Consider the following 20893-nt stretch of genomic DNA (forward strand, 5'->3'; position numbering starts at 1 on the left):
AGATAGGTGTAGGGAGCAGGAGACCAGATACAAGGTATCATCTGGTAGAGGAAATTCTTCAGGAGTCAGAGAAGGAAAAAAACTTGGGGGTTGATATCACGCCAGACCTGTCTCCTGCAGCGCATATCAAGCGGATAACATCAGCGGCATATGCCAGGCTGGCCAACATACGAACGGCATTCAGAAACTTGTGTAAAGAATCATTCAGAACTTTGTATACCACATATGTCAGGCCAATCCTGGAGTATGCAGCCCCAGCATGGAGTCCATATCTAGTCAAGGATAAGACTAAACTGGAAAAGGTTCAAAGGTTTGCCACCAGACTAGTACCCGAGCTGAGAGGTATGAGCTACGAGGAGAGACTACGGGAATTAAACCTCACTTCGCTGGAAGACAGAAGAGTTAGGGGGGACATGATCACCACATTCAAGATTCTGAAGGGAATTGATAGGGTAGATAAAGACAGTCTATTTAACACAAGTGGAACATGCACAAGGGGACACAGGTGGAAACTGAGTGCCCAAATGAGCCACAGAGATATTAGAAAGAACTTTTTTAGTGTCAGAGTGGTTGACAAATGGAATGCATTAGGGGGTGATGTGGTGGAGGCTGACTCCATACACAGTTTCAAGTGTAGATATGATAGAGCCCGATAGGGTCAGGAATCTGTACACCTGTTGATTGACGGTTGAGAGGCGGGACCAAAGAGCCAGAGCTCAACCCCCGCAAACACAACTAGGTGAGTACACACACGCACGCACGGTCCCACACAAGAGGGTGTTCTAGAAACTGGAACATGCTGGAGGAGTGACGGAGACTTTTGACATGGATGAAAAACTTTCTACCTGTTTCTAACTGGCAGACAGTTCTTGCACCAGTAATGTTCATCGTCTACATAAACGATCTACCAGAAGGAATACAGAATTACTTGAACATGTCTGTGGATGATGCTAAGATACTGGGGAAGATAGGAGGCGCAGGTGATTGTAATGACCTTTAATCTGGATAAAATAAGTGCTTGGAGCGTAAAGTGGCAAAGTAAATAAATGCCATGTTATGGAATGTGGAATCTGAGAAAATAGACCACATACAACTTACAAATTATGTGGAAAGGAATTACAGAACTCTAATAAAGAACAAGACCTGGGGGTGGTTTTGGATTGGATAGTAAGCTGTCGCCAGAGGAACATAAAAAGAACAGTGAGAGGAGCGTATGCGTCGCTTTCTAATTTTAAACTTACTTTTAATTATATGGATGGTGAAATAGTAAAGTGACTGTTCATGACTTTTGTGAGACCCAAATTGGAATATGCAACATTTGTATGGTGTCCAAATCTCAAGAAGCACAGCAATAAACTGGAAAAGTTGCATAGGCATGCTACAAAATGGCTTCCGGAACTGAAAAACTAAGAGTTACGAGGAGAGACTACAGACATTAAACATGTCAAAACAAGACGATAGAAGAAAAGGAGGTGATATGATCACCACATACAAAATATTAACAGGAATCGACCAAAGTGACAAAGAGGAATTCCTAAAATCAGCAACGTCAGGAACAAGAGGACACAGATTCAAGCTATAGAAACAAAGGTGTCGAAAAAAAGTTTGCAAAAGGAAACTTTCTAACAGAGTAGTAAACGGTTGGAACAAGCTAAGTGAGAAGGTGGTGAAGGCCAAGACCGTTAGTAATATCAAAGAATTAAACAACAAAGAGTACTAAGAGGACGGGACACCACGAGCGTTGCTCTCATCCTGTAACTACATTTAGGTAATTACACTTAGGTAAATACACACACACAGTTCACTATATCTTGAGTCTGGCTTGACACAGCTGAATAACGCAGTCTTCAGAGTAGTTCAAAACTATAACACACACAGAGTTCACTATACCTTGCGTGCTCTTCAAGCAGAATTGGTTGCCATAATCCTCGAACGAGTATATGAATCCAAAGTTGACACGCTAATTGTAAGTGACTACTTGTCATCCTAAACTGCACTCAGCTCCCCAAGGCATAACTATGACGTGCTTGTATCTGAAGCTAGACACAGATATAATGAAATAATCAATGATGGAGTCAGAGTTTGTCTCCTGTGAACTACTTCCCATATTAAGTCTCCAAATGCTTGATAGAACTGATGAGTTAGCCAAAACGTTTGCTCGTAAAGAGGGAATTGATTACCTTCTTGGACTGCCTTTGAGCAGCCTGAGGGCAGTAATATTCCGGGAACATCAACAAAATCTCGTACACTTGAGGCAAAGTGGAATTCACACACTTTTACTCCATCCATCATCATTCCAATATGCAGAAATAACAGCACGTCTATGGGTCATCGAGTAAGGTCAGCAGATTTCTAGATGTTACCACTGCTAGGCTTAGGCTCGGCTATAAGTACCTCTGGGAGTTTGTAACATCTGCTGATGTAGATTTGACTAAATGTAAGCTCTGTCAACTTTTTGCATACTTTGCGTTATTATATAATGGAATGTGAAAACATCGCGAAATTCAGAGATAATATCATCAATGGTGTCCAAGAAATGTGTAAGTACTTTATTCATAATGATGTACTGCCAGGAATCTTAGCGAAGTATCCACAATATGCTTACTGTAGGTGCAGCCTGCACATAACTGTAAAGCTGCCGCCCAGTTGGGTGGGTGTGGAGCACATGACTGTAAAGCTGCCGCCCAGTTGGGTGGGTGTGGAGCAAGACTAGTAACTGTGTGACTCACCATAGCTGTAAAGTGCCTTGTATAGTGACTTTTGTAAGTATCTTGTTAATTACTTGTGACAAAAATATTATAGTATTGTTATGTATATATACATACATGTGTATGTAATATTAACAATTGCGAAACTAGCTTCACAAGATTGTTACTTGCTTAGCTAAACGAACTATGGGGTTCAGTTCCTGAACCCATGATGTGCCTCTGTAACCCTGTTCGCCATCGCCAACGGGATGGGTATGGGGTGCATAATAAAGAAATTAAATAAAATTGAAAATTGGTCCAAAAGCGTTACACACACACACACACATCTCACTATACCTTGAGTCTGGCCTGACACTGAGCTGTGTGACACAGTCTTCACCGTGGTCCAAGTGAGGTCATCTTCCCTCCGGTACTGAAGCAGGTAACTCACAATACCAACCGCCTCCGACCCGTCATCTTCCTCCCTCGTCCAGGTGGAGAAGTTCACAACAAGTGAGGTGTCTCGTATGTCAGTGAGAGACGGAGGAGTCCGCAGGCGAGGCAGGTCCAGAGGCATCGCACCTGTCGGGGAGGCAATGTTCTAATACACACACTAAACACTTCACAACACAAGGCAAAATACATTACATTATATTCTAAAAATTCAGATGTACAGTATTTCAGGGCTATTTAAGAAGTAATTAGCTGAGAATATTTATCAGTAAAATGTCAACTTTTGTGGTAAAAGTACTAAGGCTGTTAACTTCACAACCTTATAAATAAATAAATAATAATAAAAACCATACCGCGACAAAATACTTCATTTTTGCAGCCACGAGTGCAGGATCCATTGACAGAGTCACAGTGCTTGTTCTCACAGTAGTCACAGTCGTGGGAGCAGCCAGCACCGTACCTTCCTGCTGGACACTCTGTGGACCCACACACAACACTAACATTATCAACAACACTGTGAAGACAAGGTTATCAACACGTCACAGAGGTTGTCCTTACAGTAATCACATAGGTTGTGGTGGCAGTAGTCACAGTGGTTGTGGTGGCAGTAGTCACAGTGGTTGTGGTGGCAGTAGTCACAGTGGTTGTGGTGGCAGTAGTCTCACAGGTTGTGGTGCCAGTAGTCACATAGGTTGTGGTGGCAGTAGTCTCACAGGTTGTGATGCCAGTAGTCACAGTGGTTGTGGTGGCAGTAGTCACAGTGGTTGTGATGGCAGTAGTCACAGTGGTTGTGGTGGCAGTAGTCTCACAGGTTGTGATGCCAGTAGTCACAGTGGTTGTGGTGGCAGTAGTCTCACAGGTTGTGGTGGCAGTAGTCACAGTGGTTGTGGTGGCAGTAGTCTCACAGGTTGTGGTGCCAGTAGTCACATAGGTTGTGGTGGCAGTAGTCTCACAGGTTGTGATGCCAGTAGTCACAGTGGTTGTGGTGGCAGTAGTCACAGTGGTTGTGGTGGCAGTAGTCACAGTGGTTGTGGTGCCAGTTGTTACCTATCGTACGTTACGGCTCGTGATCCTACAGCAGCCAACTTTAATTACGTCTAGGGATACGACACAACTGCTGTTCTCAATAGCGAATCACCAGTATAACCCCTTGATAAGTAATGAGCACAAAAATAAAATCTTCCTTAGGACTGAAGAATAGATAAACAATATTACATAAATATATTCAAAACAGTATAATATAAAAACACAGATGGTAAAGTTAACTTGTAGAATATATGAAAGTATTGTCATGGCACGTAATATATAATAGTAATTATGGCACAAAATGAATGTAATAGACTTATCTCCCACATGTTACTCTCCTGGTCCAGTATCAGCTACTGAACTCTCGCTCTGTCGCCACCCACATTCTCACCTCCCGTCTGCCTCATCCCAGGATGAGGGATGGAAACTAAGGACTTTTTAATATTTTAAACTAATTGAACAACCACTTGTTCTCAAAACACATAAGACTGCAAGTTACATATAATAGTTGCTTACAAAATATATAAGTATAATGACACCTGTTTAATTACAGTATATAAAACATTTTCTAACTAAAATAAAGTGACATCTGGAACTCTCAACTGAACAGGTCCAGCTTTCCCGTATCAATCAGGAAATAGACGTGTGCAAAGGCAACCGCGCTCTTGTCCACTGACGCTGCCACACCATACGACAATTTACCCAAAACACAATGTGTGTACATATACATGCAATGATAAAATAAAATAATATTTATTTTAAATTTATATACGTATTCTGCTAGGAGTACGTAACACTTCCACCACCAAGAAAAAAATGCAATAGATTGAAGATCAATGGCATTTTTTCAAAGTAAAATGTATGACACTTGAGATTTATGGTATTAATTACACCAAACATGTATAAGTAATAAGAACACATTTCTGGACAAATATGAAAACACTCCAAATATAGTTTTACAGGAAACTCAGAAATTTCAGTCTTATGACTATGTTCTACATATGTGTCACTGGAGTATGCAAATTTATCTCTCCAAGGTACTATCTCATTTATTTCACTTTGTTTTAGATCATATTTCACACTCCTATCTACAACAGTATCATTAGTAGCATGAATAGAATTGTCAATAAAGGTAGCTGCTTTCACACAGTTATCATGGCAATTTAGTTTTTCATATGTTTCTACTATTTCTTCAAGATCAGTTTCATTTTTCCATGTGATTCCTTTTTCACATGGTGAATTTTCCCAAGACAGCCTCGATTTTCCATTACTCCCTTTTTCTGGAGCTGAACTGCTTAATTGAAGCAGGCTGTATGTTGAGTAGATTTGGGACTTCTCCTGGGTATGCTCTGACACAGACATCTGCTCATCACTCTGGATCCTCTGTGGAACACATACTCTCGCCCGATGGATACTAAAATTAGAGAAAGTAGCATTAAACCTCACAATTATGCATAAGACTTTCCCATTCATAGAACCTTCCGAAACACAAGACACCGACTTATCAAACCTTTGACCTTCCAACCAAGAAATACAACCCAAGACAAGTGCAAAGACTACCTGATCGAACTGACTCAGATGATCCATAAGGAACACAGAAATCAATTTCCTCATAACTCTGTCATAACGATCAGTGAAAGAAAACAGGCATATGCCTAGGCACCATATCTCAATCATAACTCTCAAGACAAGTTCACACCCTCTGATGGTGAACTTGAACACAACACACACTTTCATCAACCGTCTAGTCTTCCAAGAGACTAAATAAAACATGCCGAAAACTTTACAACCCTCACCATCACTTCCCAAGTGATTTACGTCTGATGACAACCAATCAACCAAGAGGTTTAAGGGTCTTAACATCTTGAAGATGAACAGCAGATTACCTGGGAAACGCCCAAGGACAATCTGAAACCCTTCACAATGATTAACTCTAGGTAGGATAACCTTATCCTCCAACTTGAATTGCACACCTGGAGCCTCAAACATCTGCTCCCCAGTATGATTTAATCCTTCACCCACAATATGACTCTGAAGGTCAACACCAATATGACTCTGAAAGTCAACACCACACTTAAGTGGAACATACACTTTTATCACTCGTGCATCAAAATTTACTGGATCTGAATATAGAGACACTGCTCTAGCATAACTCACCACTTCCTCAGAACTGCTGGGTGCACAACCTACTTGAGTAAACTCTCTCTGCTCAACCACAAGGCTTGACAAAGATGTCCCACAGTCCATTACTTCCCAAGAAAATGGCTGCAGAATAAAAGTAGAGTTCAACATCCTACACACACTCTGACTCAATGTACACAATGAGAAATACTTACTCCACATAGAATAAGAATCACAACGTCGAAACTTAGATCCAAATGCTACTTTACCACTCTTAATGATTTTACCAAAATTTCCTCCCATGACTTCTGGAGCTGCTTGGAGTACTGTCTGCTCACAATCAATAATATCACTACCAAGCTGGGTCACATCCTCACAGACAACTGAAGAGGGAGGCTCAATGGGTCTCCATCTACTCAACAGAAGCTGATCCTCTGGCTGCTTTCCCACACTCTCCAAAACTGGATCTACAGTACAGACTGTCTCCTTGCTTCTCTCTGAAATCTTAGGGTCAGTTCTACTCAAAGCACTTAAATGAAGGGAATCTGAAGTGAGCGGGCAAGTAACAGGTAGTTTGACCTCCTCCCCTATTATATCACCTTGACTAGGGTGAGGCGGGGCCTCTACAACGGACTTACTCTCGACAACTGATTCTAAACTTGGAGTGAGCGGGAATACTTCTGCCAACCCGACATCTTGTCCTAACCCATTCACTTGGCTGGAATACAGAGTCGTGGCTTTTAAGTTTCTCTCAACTCCTGGCACAACGTTCGTAGTGAGCGGGCAAGACAATGGTACATGGACATCCTTTCCCAATTTATTGGAATAAAGCAGAGTCATAGTATCAGGCTTACTCTCAACAACTAAATCGGCCACACAGGAATCTGGAACAACCACATCCCACTTCTCCACTGAAGGGTACTGGTTACTGGCACAAATGCTTGAGTAACAACATCAGAACTGACAACTGGATTTATAGTAGTACTGACATCAGCACAGGTAGAATGGACAAAACCATCTTCTACAACAGGTTCATTCATAGAACTAACTTCAGCACAGGCAGAATAAACATGGTCTGCAACGGGCTGTTTACACAAACGGGGATCAATCTCACCCACAACATGATTTATGGCCACATCATTACCCAATATAACATCCACACCTGGGATGGGCAACTGTGTACTAACACCCACAGTGCATAAACTTGGTGTAATGGTGGATCTGAAATTAATGTCTATTAGAGGTACAGTTTTACATCCTGCAACACTCTGAAGAACAACAAACTTTCCAGTCTCTCTCTTTTTAACATCAGAAAGAATACTGGATGAAATTATGGTTTGGGAAGCACCTGTATCACGAAGAATAACCACTGGCTTCCACTTCCCATTAATACACAAAACTTCACCTGAAGACATATATGGTGAATACTGTTTCACCCAATTGGGGTTTACAGTTACATGTTTATTAGTAAGTTTATTTTGCACACCTCTGCAATAAATGAGACCAGTTGGTCGTAACTCAGGGTGCAATATAAAACATGAATGAATTCCATGGCCTTTTCTCTTACAATGGGAACAGGACCTTACAGTGGACACACTGGTAGAACCAACTGTAGGTTTAGAAATAACATTACTAGGCTTAGATGATCCTGGCAATGGAGTAACCATCTTAGGGTTAGTAAGAGAAGAGTTCACGGGAGTAACTGTCGCACCAGGAGGAGACTTATACTGATAAGGAGTTCGGTGAGCATTGAAATTTACTCTACGACTAGACTTAGGTGAAGTGGCCGTAAACGGGGCCCTAGTCAGCAACTCATGCTCATCCGCGAGCTTTGACAGCTCATCAATATCTGTTACATTCTTTTGTTCTGCCATAAAAGTAGACAACTGGTCTGGGAGACATGACAATACTTCTTCCATTATAAGAAGATTCTTTAAAGCATCAAAGTCTGTGACTGAAAGTGACTTTAACCATCTGTTACAAAAATTCGTCTTCTGACGAGTAAAATCTGCTATTGTCTGATCACTTGTCCTCCTTAGATTTCTGAACTTTTGCCTGTGTGCCTCTGGATTTAATTGATAAGCATTTAGGATGCTTTTCTTTACAAATTCATAATCAAAACTATGAGCGTCAGGTAGGGATGTGAAAACCTCCTGACTACGCCCCTTAAATTGAGACTGCATAATGGCTACCCACTGATCCCTTGGCCAGTTCATACTGATGGCAATTTTATAAAAATGTGCAAAGAAAACCTCAGGATCCTCCTCATTGAACTTGGGCAACTCTATATACTTATGCGTCCTGATGGGATTATTATCACTATTTGTTGAAACATTACTAGTATTTCCATGCCCAGCTGCCATACGCTGTGATTCAAGCCTGAAGTTAGTGTCAGCCATTTGTTGTTGAATCTCTAATTGCCTAGTTTGTTCCTCGGCTTGTTGCTTCTTTGTGGCTTCTATTTGCAACTGTACCGCAATTTCTAAACGCCTAGTCTCAAGCTCTCTTTGCTGAGCTTCAGCCTCTAATATTTGCTGTTGCTGTTGAGCTTCAATCTCTCTTTGACGAGCTTCAGCCTCTAATATTTTCTGTTCTTTTTGAGCTTCAAGCTCTAATTGGCGAGCTTCTAACTCAAGACGCTTTAACGTCATCTGATCACTCGACTCCTCTCTTAACTCCTCTAGAATTTCTTCCTCTAAATCCCCATTCTCAACAAAATGCGTCACAATGACTTTCAATATTTGAGCTTTAACCATTCTATTGCTGGCGGTCAAATCCAACTGATTTGCCATTTGTATTAACTCAGTCTTTTTAAGGTTCTGAATCCCTTCAAAGTCTGGGTGAGCCACCAACGCGGCAACTTTCTCCTCCATTGTTACTAACACTTGGCACTTGATTCACAAAAATAATTAAAATAATGGCACTGCACTACACTTCACTGTAAAATTGTCACCACACTGAAAATTCGCTTGGCCTCACTGCACAAACAAAATATATAGGATGACTTACCTCAAAATCGTGAAACGTTGTTACTTGACACACAGGAAGGCTTGCTTGGCACATGGAATAGTTCTTAAGAAACACACAGACACTTGACACACTGGTACCTAGGAAGGCAAGGTTAGATTAGCATATTTAAGTTAAAGTGAGAACAATATTTCCCGGCACAGGCCCCCATAACTCTTTGTTACCTATCGTACGTTACGGCTCGTGATCCTACAGCAGCCAACTTTAATTACGTCTAGGGATACGACACAACTGCTGTTCTCAATAGCGAATCACCAGTATAACCCCTTGATAAGTAATGAGCACAAAAATAAATCTTCCTTAGGACTGAAGAATAGATAAACAATATTACATAAATATATTCAAAACAGTATAATATAAAAACACAGATGGTAAAGTTAACTTGTAGAATATATGAAAGTATTGTCATGGCACGTAATATATAATAGTAATTATGGCACAAAATGAATGTAATAGACTTATCTCCCACATGTTACTCTCCTGGTCCAGTATCAGCTACTGAACTCTCGCTCTGTCGCCACCCACATTCTCACCTCCCGTCTGCCTCATCCCAGGATGAGGGATGGAAACTAAGGACTTTTTAATATTTTAAACTAATTGAACAACCACTTGTTATCAAAACACATAAGACTGCAAGTTACATATAATAGTTGCTTACAAAATATATAAGTATAATGACACCTGTTTAATTACAGTATATAAAACATTTCTAACTAAAATAAAGTGACATCTGGAACTCTCAACTGAACAGGTCCAGCTTTCCCGTATCAATCAGGAAATAGACGTGTGCAAAGGCAACCGCGCTCTTGTCCGCTGACGCTGCCACACCATACGACAATTTACCCAAAACACAATGTGTGTACATATACATGCAATGATAAAATAAAATAATATTTATTTTAAATTTATATACGTATTCTGCTAGGAGTACGTAACACCAGTAGTCACAGTGGTTGTGGTGGCAGTAGTCACAGTGGTTGTGGTGGCAGAAGTCACACAGGTTGTGGTGGCAGTAGTCACACAGGATGTGGTGGCAGTAGGTCACACAGGATGTGGTGGCAGTAGTCACAGTGGTTGTGGTGCCAGTAGTCACAGTGGTTGTGGTGGCAGTAGTCACACAGGTTGTGGTGGCAGTAGTCACACAGGATGTGGTGGCAGTAGTCACACAGGATGTGGTGGCAGTAGTCACATAGGTTGTGGTGGCAGTAGTCACACAGGTTGTGGTGGCAGTAGTCACACAGGTTGTGGTGGCAGTAGTCACACAGGTTGTGGTGGCAGTAGTCACAGTGGTTGTGGTGCCAGTAGTCACATAGGTTGTGGTGGCAGTAGTCACACAGGTTGTGGTGGCAGTAGTCACACAGGTTGTGGTGGCAGTAGTCACACAGGATGTGGTGGCAGTAGTCACACAGGTTGTGGTGGCAGTAGTCACACAGGTTGGGGTGGCAGTAGTCACACAGGTTGTGATGGCAGTAGTCACACAGGTTGTGGTGGCAGTAGTCACACAGGATGTGGTGGCAGTAGTCACACAGGTTGTGGTGGCAGTAGTCACACAGGTTGTGGTGGCAGTAGTCACACAGGATGTGGTGGCAGTAGTCACAGTGGTTGTGGTGGCAGTAGTCACACAGGTTGTGGTGGCAGTAGTCACACAGGTTGTGGTGGCAGTAGTCACAGTGGTTGTGGTGGCAGTAGTCACACAGGTTGTGGTGGCAGTAGTCACATAGGTTGTGGTGGCAGTAGTCACACAGGTTGTGGTGGCAGTAGTCACACAGGTTGTGGTGGCAGTGGTCACACAGGTTGTGGTGGCAGTAGTCACACAGGTTGTGGTGGCAGTAGTCACACAGGATGTGGTGGCAGTAGTCACAGTGGTTGTGGTGGCAGTAGTCACACAGGTTGTGGTGGCAGTAGTCACACAGGTTGTGGTGGCAGTAGTCACAGTGGTTGTGGTGGCAGTAGTCACACAGGTTGTGGTGGTAGTAGTCACAGTGGTTGTGGTGGCAGTAGTCACAGTGGTTGTGGTGGCAGTAGTCACAGTGGTTGTGGTGGGCAGTAGTCACAGTGGTTGTGGTGGCAGTAGTCACAGTGGTTGTGGTGGCAGTAGTCACACAGGTTGTGGTGCCAGTAGTCACATAGGTTGTGGTGGCAGTAGTCTCACAGGTTGTGATGCCAGTAGTCACAGTGGTTGTGGTGGCAGTAGTCACAGTGGTTGTGATGGCAGTAGTCACAGTGGTTGTGGTGGCAGTAGTCTCACAGGTTGTGATGCCAGTAGTCACAGTGGTTGTGGTGGCAGTAGTCTCACAGGTTGTGGTGGCAGTAGTCACAGTGGTTGTGGTGGCAGTAGTCTCACAGGTTGTGGTGCCAGTAGTCACATAGGTTGTGGTGGCAGTAGTCTCACAGGTTGTGATGCCAGTAGTCACAGTGGTTGTGGTGGCAGTAGTCACAGTGGTTGTGGTGGCAGTAGTCACAGTGGTTGTGGTGCCAGTAGTCACAGTGGTTGTGGTGGCAGTAGTCACAGTGGTTGTGGTGGCAGAAGTCACACAGGTTGTGGTGGCAGTAGTCACACAGGATGTGGTGGCAGTAGTCACACAGGATGTGGTGGCAGTAGTCACAGTGGTTGTGGTGCCAGTAGTCACAGTGGTTGTGGTGGCAGTAGTCACACAGCTTGTGGTGGCAGTAGTCACACAGGATGTGGTGGCAGTAGTCACACAGGATGTGGTGGCAGTAGTCACATAGGTTGTGGTGGCAGTAGTCACACAGGTTGTGGTGGCAGTAGTCACACAGGTTGTGGTGGCAGTAGTCACACAGGTTGTGGTGGCAGTAGTCACAGTGGTTGTGGTGGCAGTAGTCACAGTGGTTGTGGTGGCAGTAGTCACACAGGTTGTGGTGGCAGTAGTCACACAGGTTGTGGTGGCAGTAGTCACACAGGTTGTGGTGGCAGTAGTCACACAGGTTGTGGTGGCAGTAGTCACACAGGTTGTGGTGGCAGTAGTCACACAGGTTGTGGTGGCAGTAGTCACACAGGTTGTGGTGGCAGTAGTCACACAGGTTGTGGTGGCAGTAGTCACACAGTTGTGGTGGCAGTAGTCACACAGGTTGTGGTGGCAGTAGTCACAGTGGTTGTGGTGCCAGTAGTCACATAGGTTGTGGTGGCAGTAGTCACACAGGTTGTGGTGGCAGTAGTCACACAGGTTGTGGTGGCAGTAGTCACACAGGATGTGGTGGCAGTAGTCACACAGGTTGTGGTGGCAGTAGTCACACAGGTTGGGGTGGCAGTAGTCACTCAGGTTGTGATGGCAGTAGTCACACAGGTTGTGGTGGCAGTAGTCACACAGGATGTGGTGGCAGTAGTCACACAGGTTGTGGTGGCAGTAGTCACACAGGTTGTGGTGGCAGTAGTCACACAGGATGTGGTGGCAGTAGTCACAGTGGTTGTGGTGGCAGTAGTCACACAGGTTGTGGTGGCAGTAGTCACACAGGTTGTGGTGGCAGTAGTCACACTGGTTGTGGTGGCAGTAGTCACACAGGTTGTGGTGGCAGTAGTCACATAGGTTGTGGTGGCAGTAGTCACACAGGTTGTGGTGGCAGTAGTCACACAGGTTGTGGTGGCAGTGGTCACACAGGTTGTGGTGGCAGTAGTCACACAGGTTGTGGTGGCAGTAGTCACACAGGATGTGGTGGCAGTAGTCACAGTGGTTGTGGTGGCAGTAGTCACACAGGTTGTGGTGGCAGTAGTCACACAGGTTGTGGTGGCAGTAGTCACACTGGTTGTGGTGGCAGTAGTCACACAGGTTGTGGTGGCAGTAGTCACAGTGGTTGTGGTGGCAGTAGTCACACAGGTTGTGGTGGCAGTAGTCACAGTGGTTGTGGTGGCAGTAGTCACAGTGGTTGTGGTGGCAGTAGTCACAGTGGTTGTGGTGGCAGTAGTCACACAGGTTGTGGTGGTAGTAGTCACAGTGGTTGTGGTGGCAGTAGTCACACAGGTTGTGGTGGTAGTAGTCACAGTGGTTGTGGTGGCAGTAGTCACAGTGGTTGTGGTGGCAGTAGTCACAGTGGTTGTGGTGGCAGTAGTCACACAGGTTGTGGTGGTAGTAGTAACAGTGGATGTGGTGACAGTAGTCACAGTGGTTGTGGTGGCAGTAGTCACAGTGGTTGTGGTGGCAGTAGTCACACAGGTTGTAGTGGTAGTAGTCACAGTGGTTGTGGTGGCAGTAGTCACAGTGGTTGTGGTGGCAGTAGTCACAGTGGTTGTGGTGGCAGTAGTCACACAGGTTGTGGTGGTAGTAGTCACAGTGGTTGTGGTGGCAGTAGTCACAGTGGTTGTGGTGGCAGTAGTCACACAGGTTGTGGTGGCAGTAGTCACAGTGGTTGTGGTGGCAGTAGTCACACAGGTTGTGGTGGCAGTAGTCACAGTGGTTGTGGTGGCAGTAGTCACAGTGGTTGTGGTGGCAGTAGTCACAGTAGTTGTGGTGGCAGTAGTCACAGTGGTTGTGGTGGCAGTAGTCACACAGGTTGTGGTGGTAGTAGTCACAGTGGTTGTGGTGGCAGTAGTCACAGTGGTTGTGGTGGCAGTAGTCACAGTGGTTGTGGTGGCAATAGTCACAGTGGTTGTGGTGGCAGTAGTCACACAGGTTGTGGTGGTAGTAGTCACAGTGGTTGTGGTGGCAGTAGTCACAGTGGTTGTGGTGGCAGTAGTCACAGTCGTTGTGGTGGCAGTAGTCACAGTGGTTGTGGTGGCAGTAGTCACACAGGTTGTGGTGGCAGTAGTCACAGTCGTTGTGGGGGCAGTAGTCACACTGGTTGTGGTGGCAGTAGTCACAGTGGTTGTGGTGGCAGTAGTCACAGTGGCTGTGGTGGCAGTAGTCACAGTGGTTGTGGTGGCAGTAGTCACAGTCGTTGTGGTGGCAGTAGTCATACTGCCACCACAAAGTAGTATTCATAGAGATTGGAAGAGGGGGAAAGTTGGGTGGAAAAGGGGAGAAGGGGGAACGGGGGAGAAAAGGGAATAGGACAAGAGATGAGAGTGAGGGGAGAGAGGGAGATTGGGAAAGAGGGGATGGAAACAGGAGGGGGGTAGACCCGGGCGCAGCCGAGTAATTTATATACGAGAAACCTCCCGATGTCAATTAGTACACACACTCGCACCCACTTGAGACTGTATTTTACAATGTAAAATAATATTTAATCATTTACCCAACAGTCTTGTGTGTCCCGCTACCAATAAAATTTGTGTGTTTGAAATAACCAACTCATTATAAACACTTGCGAGACTTTAAGAGAGGAATATTACCTTGGTCACAGAAGGGGCCGGTGTAGCCGGGAGCACAGGAGCAGCCATAGGGTTCAGGCAGACATATGATCAACTTCTCACACTGACCCTTAGTTGCAGGACTGAAGCCAAGAGTGGTCTTCTGGCATATAAACTGACACGAGCTCCCGAAGCTGCCTCGGGGACACGCTGTCAAAACATAAACAATACACAAATACACCGGATACTGCGTGTTATATATAAGTATATATATATTAACCGGCTTTTGGTTAGTGTTTGGATAAATGGTAATTTAGATAATGATGTAATAGCAACTGTTTATGTAAGATATGAACTGTAAAACGTGTTAAGTTGCTTACCATGTTGGCAGGTGGGACCACTGTAGCCTGGAGCACAGACACAAGTGCCAGTCACAGCATGACATATGCCACCATTTTGACAGTCAGGGCACCAAGACTGGCACTGAGGTCCATAACGGTCACTCTCACACTCTGTAACAACACAACATTGACCTTAAGGTACAGTCACCACACTGTGGTCCATAACAGTCACTCTCACTCACTGTAACAACACACCATAGACCTTAAGGTACACAACCATCACTGTACCATGCACCACACTACAGACAACCATCACTGTACCATGCACCACACTACAGACAACCATCACTGTACCATGCACCACACTAGACAACCATCACTGTACCATGCACCTCACTACAGACAACCATCACTGTACCATGCACCACACTACAGACAACCATCACTGTACCATACACCACACTACAGACAACCATCACTGTACCATGCACCACACTACAGACAACCATCACTGCACCATACATCACACTACAGACAACCATCACTGTACCATGCACCACACTACAGACAACCATCACTGTACCATACACCACACTACAGACAACCATCACTGTACCATGCACCACACTAGACAACCATCACTGCACCATACATCACACTACAGACAACCATCACTGCACCATACATCACACTACAGACAACCATCACTGTACCATGCACCACACTACAGACAACCATCACTGCACCATGCACCACACTACAGACAACCATCACTGTACCATACACCACACTACAGACAACCATCACTGTACCATGCACCACACTACAGACAACCATCACTGCACCATACATCACACTACAGACAACCATCACTGCACCATACATCACACTACAGACAACCATCACTGTACCATGCACCACACTACAGACAACCATCACTGTATCATGCACCACACTACAGACAACCATCACTGTACCATGCATCACACTACAGACAACCATCACTGCACCATACATCACACTACAGACAACCATCACTGTACCATGCATCACACTACAGACAACCATCACTGTACCATGCACCACACTACAGACAACCATCACTGTACCATGCACCACACTACAGACAACCATCACTGTACCATGCACCACACTACAGACAACCATTACTGTACCATGCATCACACTACAGACAACCATCACTGCACCATACACCACACTACAGACAACCATCACTGCACCATGCACCACACTACAGACAACCATCACTGCACCACACTACAGACAACCATCACTGTACATGCACCACACTACAGACAACCATCACTGTACCATGCACCAAACTACAGACAACCATCACTGCACCATACATCACACTACAGACAACCATCACTGTACCATACATCACACTACAGACAACCATCACTGTACCATGCACCACACTACAGACAACCATCACTGTACCATGCACCACACTACAGACGACCATCACTGTACCATGCACCACACTACAGACAACCATCACTGTACCATGCACCACACTAGACAACCATCACTGCACCATGCACCACACTACAGACAACCATCACTGCACCATACATCACACTACAGACAACCATCACTGTACCATACATCACACTACAGACAACCATCACTGTACCATGCACCACACTACAGACAACCATCACTGTACCATGCACCACACTACAGACAACAATCACTGTACCATGCACCACACTAGACAACCATCACTGCACCATGCACCACACTACAGACGACCATCATTGTACCATGCATCACACTACAACCATCACTGTACCATGCACCACACTAGACAACCATCACTGCACCATGCACCACACTACAGACAACATTCACTGTACCATGCACCACACTACAGACGACCATCACTGTAGCATGCACCACACTACAGACGACCATCACTGTAGCATGCACCACACTACAGACGACCATCACTGTACCATGCACCACACTAGACAACCATCACTGCCTCATACACCATACTACAGACAACCCCCAATGCACCATGCATTGTGGGTTGTCTATTTATCACACTATAGACATCCATCTTCACAATATAGATCATGAATCATCACTATTTGTAACATGCACACTACATCACACGTGCAACATTCACAACACTGTACACAATGATCATTGCAAAATGCATTAAACTGCAGGCAACCATCTTCACAACATAGTGCAGTGCAGTGAAGACAACAGCCATTGAAAAATTTAGTACATCACTTCAGATAATATTTACAAGGAGTACAACTCTACCTCGTACAATTAGATGAAAATATGCTCCATTGTATTCAATTTCGACCTTGGCTGCAGAAAAGGTTTTCGATTCCTGAGATGTGCCATCATTACCAAGGATGTATATTCCCACGTCTCCGAGTGTGACCGGGTCAAAGGTCAAAGGAAGGGAAACATCAGCAGTGGTCCCAGCCTTGTACACCCATCCATCTGGAAGTCTGCGGATGAACACTTCATCGGGCAGATCCTTAGTCTTGGTGATGGGAACCCTCAAGTGGTCTCCAAGACTGGCGCGAATGGTGCTTGTGTTTGACACGTAAAACTCTGGAAGGTAAAATAGCGTAAGTTCTCTGAATAAATATATAAATTGTTAAACAAAATATATCCCATTCATATGAACTTCTATTTTTCCTTAAAAAGATTTTTCGGATATTTCTGGAAGCCAAATGTACTTCTTATATTCCATGTATAAGAAAACTGATCAAGGTACATTATACACTTCAGATACTGATAGAGCTTGTGAAGGTTGGTGTAAACTGACCAGGGTGAAGAGAGGATTTGGGTACACTAAGAAGGTTGAGAGGAGCGATAGAACTGGTGTAAACTAAGAAGACTGAGGGGAGGGCTTGGGGTGGTGTACAGTAAACTAAGGTGTTGAGGGCCTGACTCGGAGTCAATGTGAACAAAGCAACTAAAGAACTTTCTCTGCACCAGTAATCTTCCTCACCAGAACTTTCTCTGCACCAGTAATCTTCCTCACCAGAACTTTCTCTGAACCAGTAATCTTCCTCACCAGAACTTTCTCTGCACCAGTAATCTTCCTCACCAGAACTTTCTCTGCACCAGTAATCTTCCTCACCAGAACTTTCTCTGCACCACTCATACTTCTCACCAAGACTTTCACTACACCTTTCACCGAGTAATCTTTATCACCAGGATTTTCATTACACCAAGTTTGCCACTTTAAAGATTAGGGGTTCAACTTTACATTTATCCAGGAGGCATCGAGTCTTTTCATCTTATGTTGTACTGGGTAATATGAGGGTGTTAGTACCCGTCTCTACCTGTCCCACAACAGCAAATATAATAACAACTGTGACACTTCTCAAGTGTCAGCTCCTGCTCTCGGGAGTTACCGGGATGGTCCTCACAACATTATTCATAGAAAGTGTACCAGGCCGTGGGAACTGACTTGCCTAATCTTGGGTAGACCAACTCAAGCTCACCTGCCTTCATAACATCACGCCCGAATGGACGTGAAGTCTTGGACACTTTCTCCTATTATAGTTCCTCAGGCTTACTCTCAATGAATCCTTATTCAGATTCGCCTCACTTATGCCAACGTAATTTTATTAAGAGCCATGATTCCCTATACCATCATCCTGCACCTACCAGACACGCAGAGACAATAAATGAAAAACTTTGTCAAACAATCCGTGGACAATTAATAAGCATAAACTAAAACTTTTGCACAATCAATGCTGTAGCCTATGGCAACTCTTGACCTCTTGGACCGCTGCACCTGCTTCCACTACCATCAAACTTATAGTATACAAAAATATCTCACCAAATATTTGAATTTCTTCTTACGAATCAATCATTACAATAAGCTAAATTAGAGTCCTCTTTGTGTTATAGTCTCAGCTTCAGCTTAGATACATTTATGCTTGAATACTCACATTAGCATATAATAAGGTAAGGTAATTATTAGGAGAACGTACTAAGCCATTACGACTATATAGCACTTTGAATGGATATGAGTATAAGGATTTAGGATAGGATGAGGAAAGGAATGGTGCCCAACTACTTGAACGGTCGGGGATTGAACGTCGACCTGCAAGAAGCGTGAGTGTCGCTCTACCGTCTATTTGAAGTGTATAGAATAAAGCACAATAAAAAATGGTAATAATCATGACCATCATACACCAGACAACCGCCCTGAACACATGGATCAATATCAGTGAAGAGGAACAAATAAGACCATAGCATTAATGATGAATCAAAAACAAATGGCTTACTTTCACTGCGTCATGCATACGTCAGTTGTTCATAACTCAAATATAATGTTAAATGTGAAACAATAATAATAATAATAATAATAATAATAATAATAATAATAATAATATAATAATAATAATAATAATCCAAAACAGATCAATACTCCTGGATTAACCTGGCTACATATACTCTACAACATACTAAATGGTTATAAACCAGTTCAAACTGTGAGGAATAACTCTCATACTGTGTGAGGTGGATATTATGAGGGGACTGTTACCTCATAACAACCAGAAATCTTCCTCACCACCACATTCATTACACAATAAAGACGAGTCATATTCCTCAACGGGACTTTCACTACAACAGCTGCCTGATAATATGCTTTAATTTATTTTTGTATATTATATGTGGACCCTATTACCTTGTAAAACGTTTTTGATAAAATGAGAAGATATTAGATATATCAAATGATTTAGATGAAGACACCGAACTAGAAATATACCAATATACTGGTATACCACTGATGGGATGAGGATGCCTTTCACACTGAATAAGGTCTCCCTAGCCAAGGGTGAGGCTGTACCACGTGACACCTCCGCACATTAACTATTATACAACGCCCCGAACAGAACACAAATTGTAATTTATGTCATTTCTCTCATCGAACTTTCCTTAAAATTAACTAGGCGAAATGAATGGGAAATTATTATATCCTAAATAACAAATAAAAGAAACTTCATAAACATAATGTAAAAACTTACGGAGAGGAGTTTGTATCACGGCCAAAACATCTGTAGCAGAAGTCCTTCCCAGACATCTTATAATTCGGATATTTTTATCTCTATATCGTTGCAGGTGAACCCCGTTTCCTGGTAAATTTAAATCGAAAGTCAAATTCTGAATAGGAAAAATGCCTACTTACTTTGTGGAGATTGGCAATTATTTTGTCCTTATCAATAAAGAAGTCCCACCCCTTATATTTATATAAATAAAAATATAAATGTTCGTTTGTTCAAAATCGCTAATCTCCGAAAGTTCTTCACCGATTGCTTTGAAATTTTCACACGCCATTCCATTCGCATCCGAGCAGGGTTTTATATACATACTATATTGATGTTACGTCTGTGACGGGAAAAACATGCTTTTTTGAAAAACTGTTTTACATGGGTTTTCATGTGAGGGAAATCTTTGAAACCTCTTTACCGATTGCTTTAAAATTTTGACACAACGTTTCATTCGAATAGGCACAAGTTTTTAATACCTACTATATACATGCCTCACCTGTGACAGGAAAAAAACTGCATTTTGAAAAACAGCGCCATCTGTTGGACGTAAGTTCTTCACCGAATTCTTTGAAATTTTGACGTTTCATTCGGATACACGCGTGTTTTTATATACCTGCTATATAGATGACACACCTGTGACCGGTAAAAACATACTTTTTTTAAAAAACAGTACCATCTGTTGCACGTAATAGCAATACACACTATACTAAATATGTTACGATTCCATTTCAATGTTTCCAATTTCATTGATAAATTGAATTTTCATACATTTTGAGTTCATTATTTTGTGTGAAAGTGCGTTGGAATTGAGCTGTGTTAGTTACCATACCAATCATTTCGTGAGTATAAGTATAGATGCCACACCTGTGACAGGAAATAACGTTTTTTTTTAAGATTCAGCGCCATCTGTTGCATGTAAGAGCATCACAT

At 43.4% G+C, this 20893-nt stretch overlaps 1 protein-coding gene across 1 annotated transcript in view; it reads right to left on the bottom strand.

Moving 5' to 3' along the window:
• LOC123759109 (uncharacterized) overlaps positions 1-20799 on the bottom strand; it is a 215674-nt gene extending 194875 nt beyond the window's left edge. Inside the window, exons 1-7 of the mRNA XM_069329283.1 lie at positions 20793-20799; positions 19940-20092; positions 17199-17501; positions 14937-15068; positions 14599-14766; positions 3494-3616; positions 3045-3269 (exon numbers count right to left, since the gene is read on the bottom strand). Of these exons, the coding sequence (XP_069185384.1) occupies positions 3045-3269; positions 3494-3616; positions 14599-14766; positions 14937-15068; positions 17199-17501; positions 19940-20092; positions 20793-20799 (1111 nt within the window). The remainder of the gene's footprint in view (positions 1-3044; positions 3270-3493; positions 3617-14598; positions 14767-14936; positions 15069-17198; positions 17502-19939; positions 20093-20792) is intronic.
• Positions 20800-20893: the final 94 nt, after the last annotated feature.

Source organism: Procambarus clarkii, chromosome 22 (assembly GCF_040958095.1).
Source record: "Procambarus clarkii isolate CNS0578487 chromosome 22, FALCON_Pclarkii_2.0, whole genome shotgun sequence".
Lineage (NCBI taxonomy): Eukaryota > Metazoa > Arthropoda > Malacostraca > Decapoda > Cambaridae > Procambarus > Procambarus clarkii.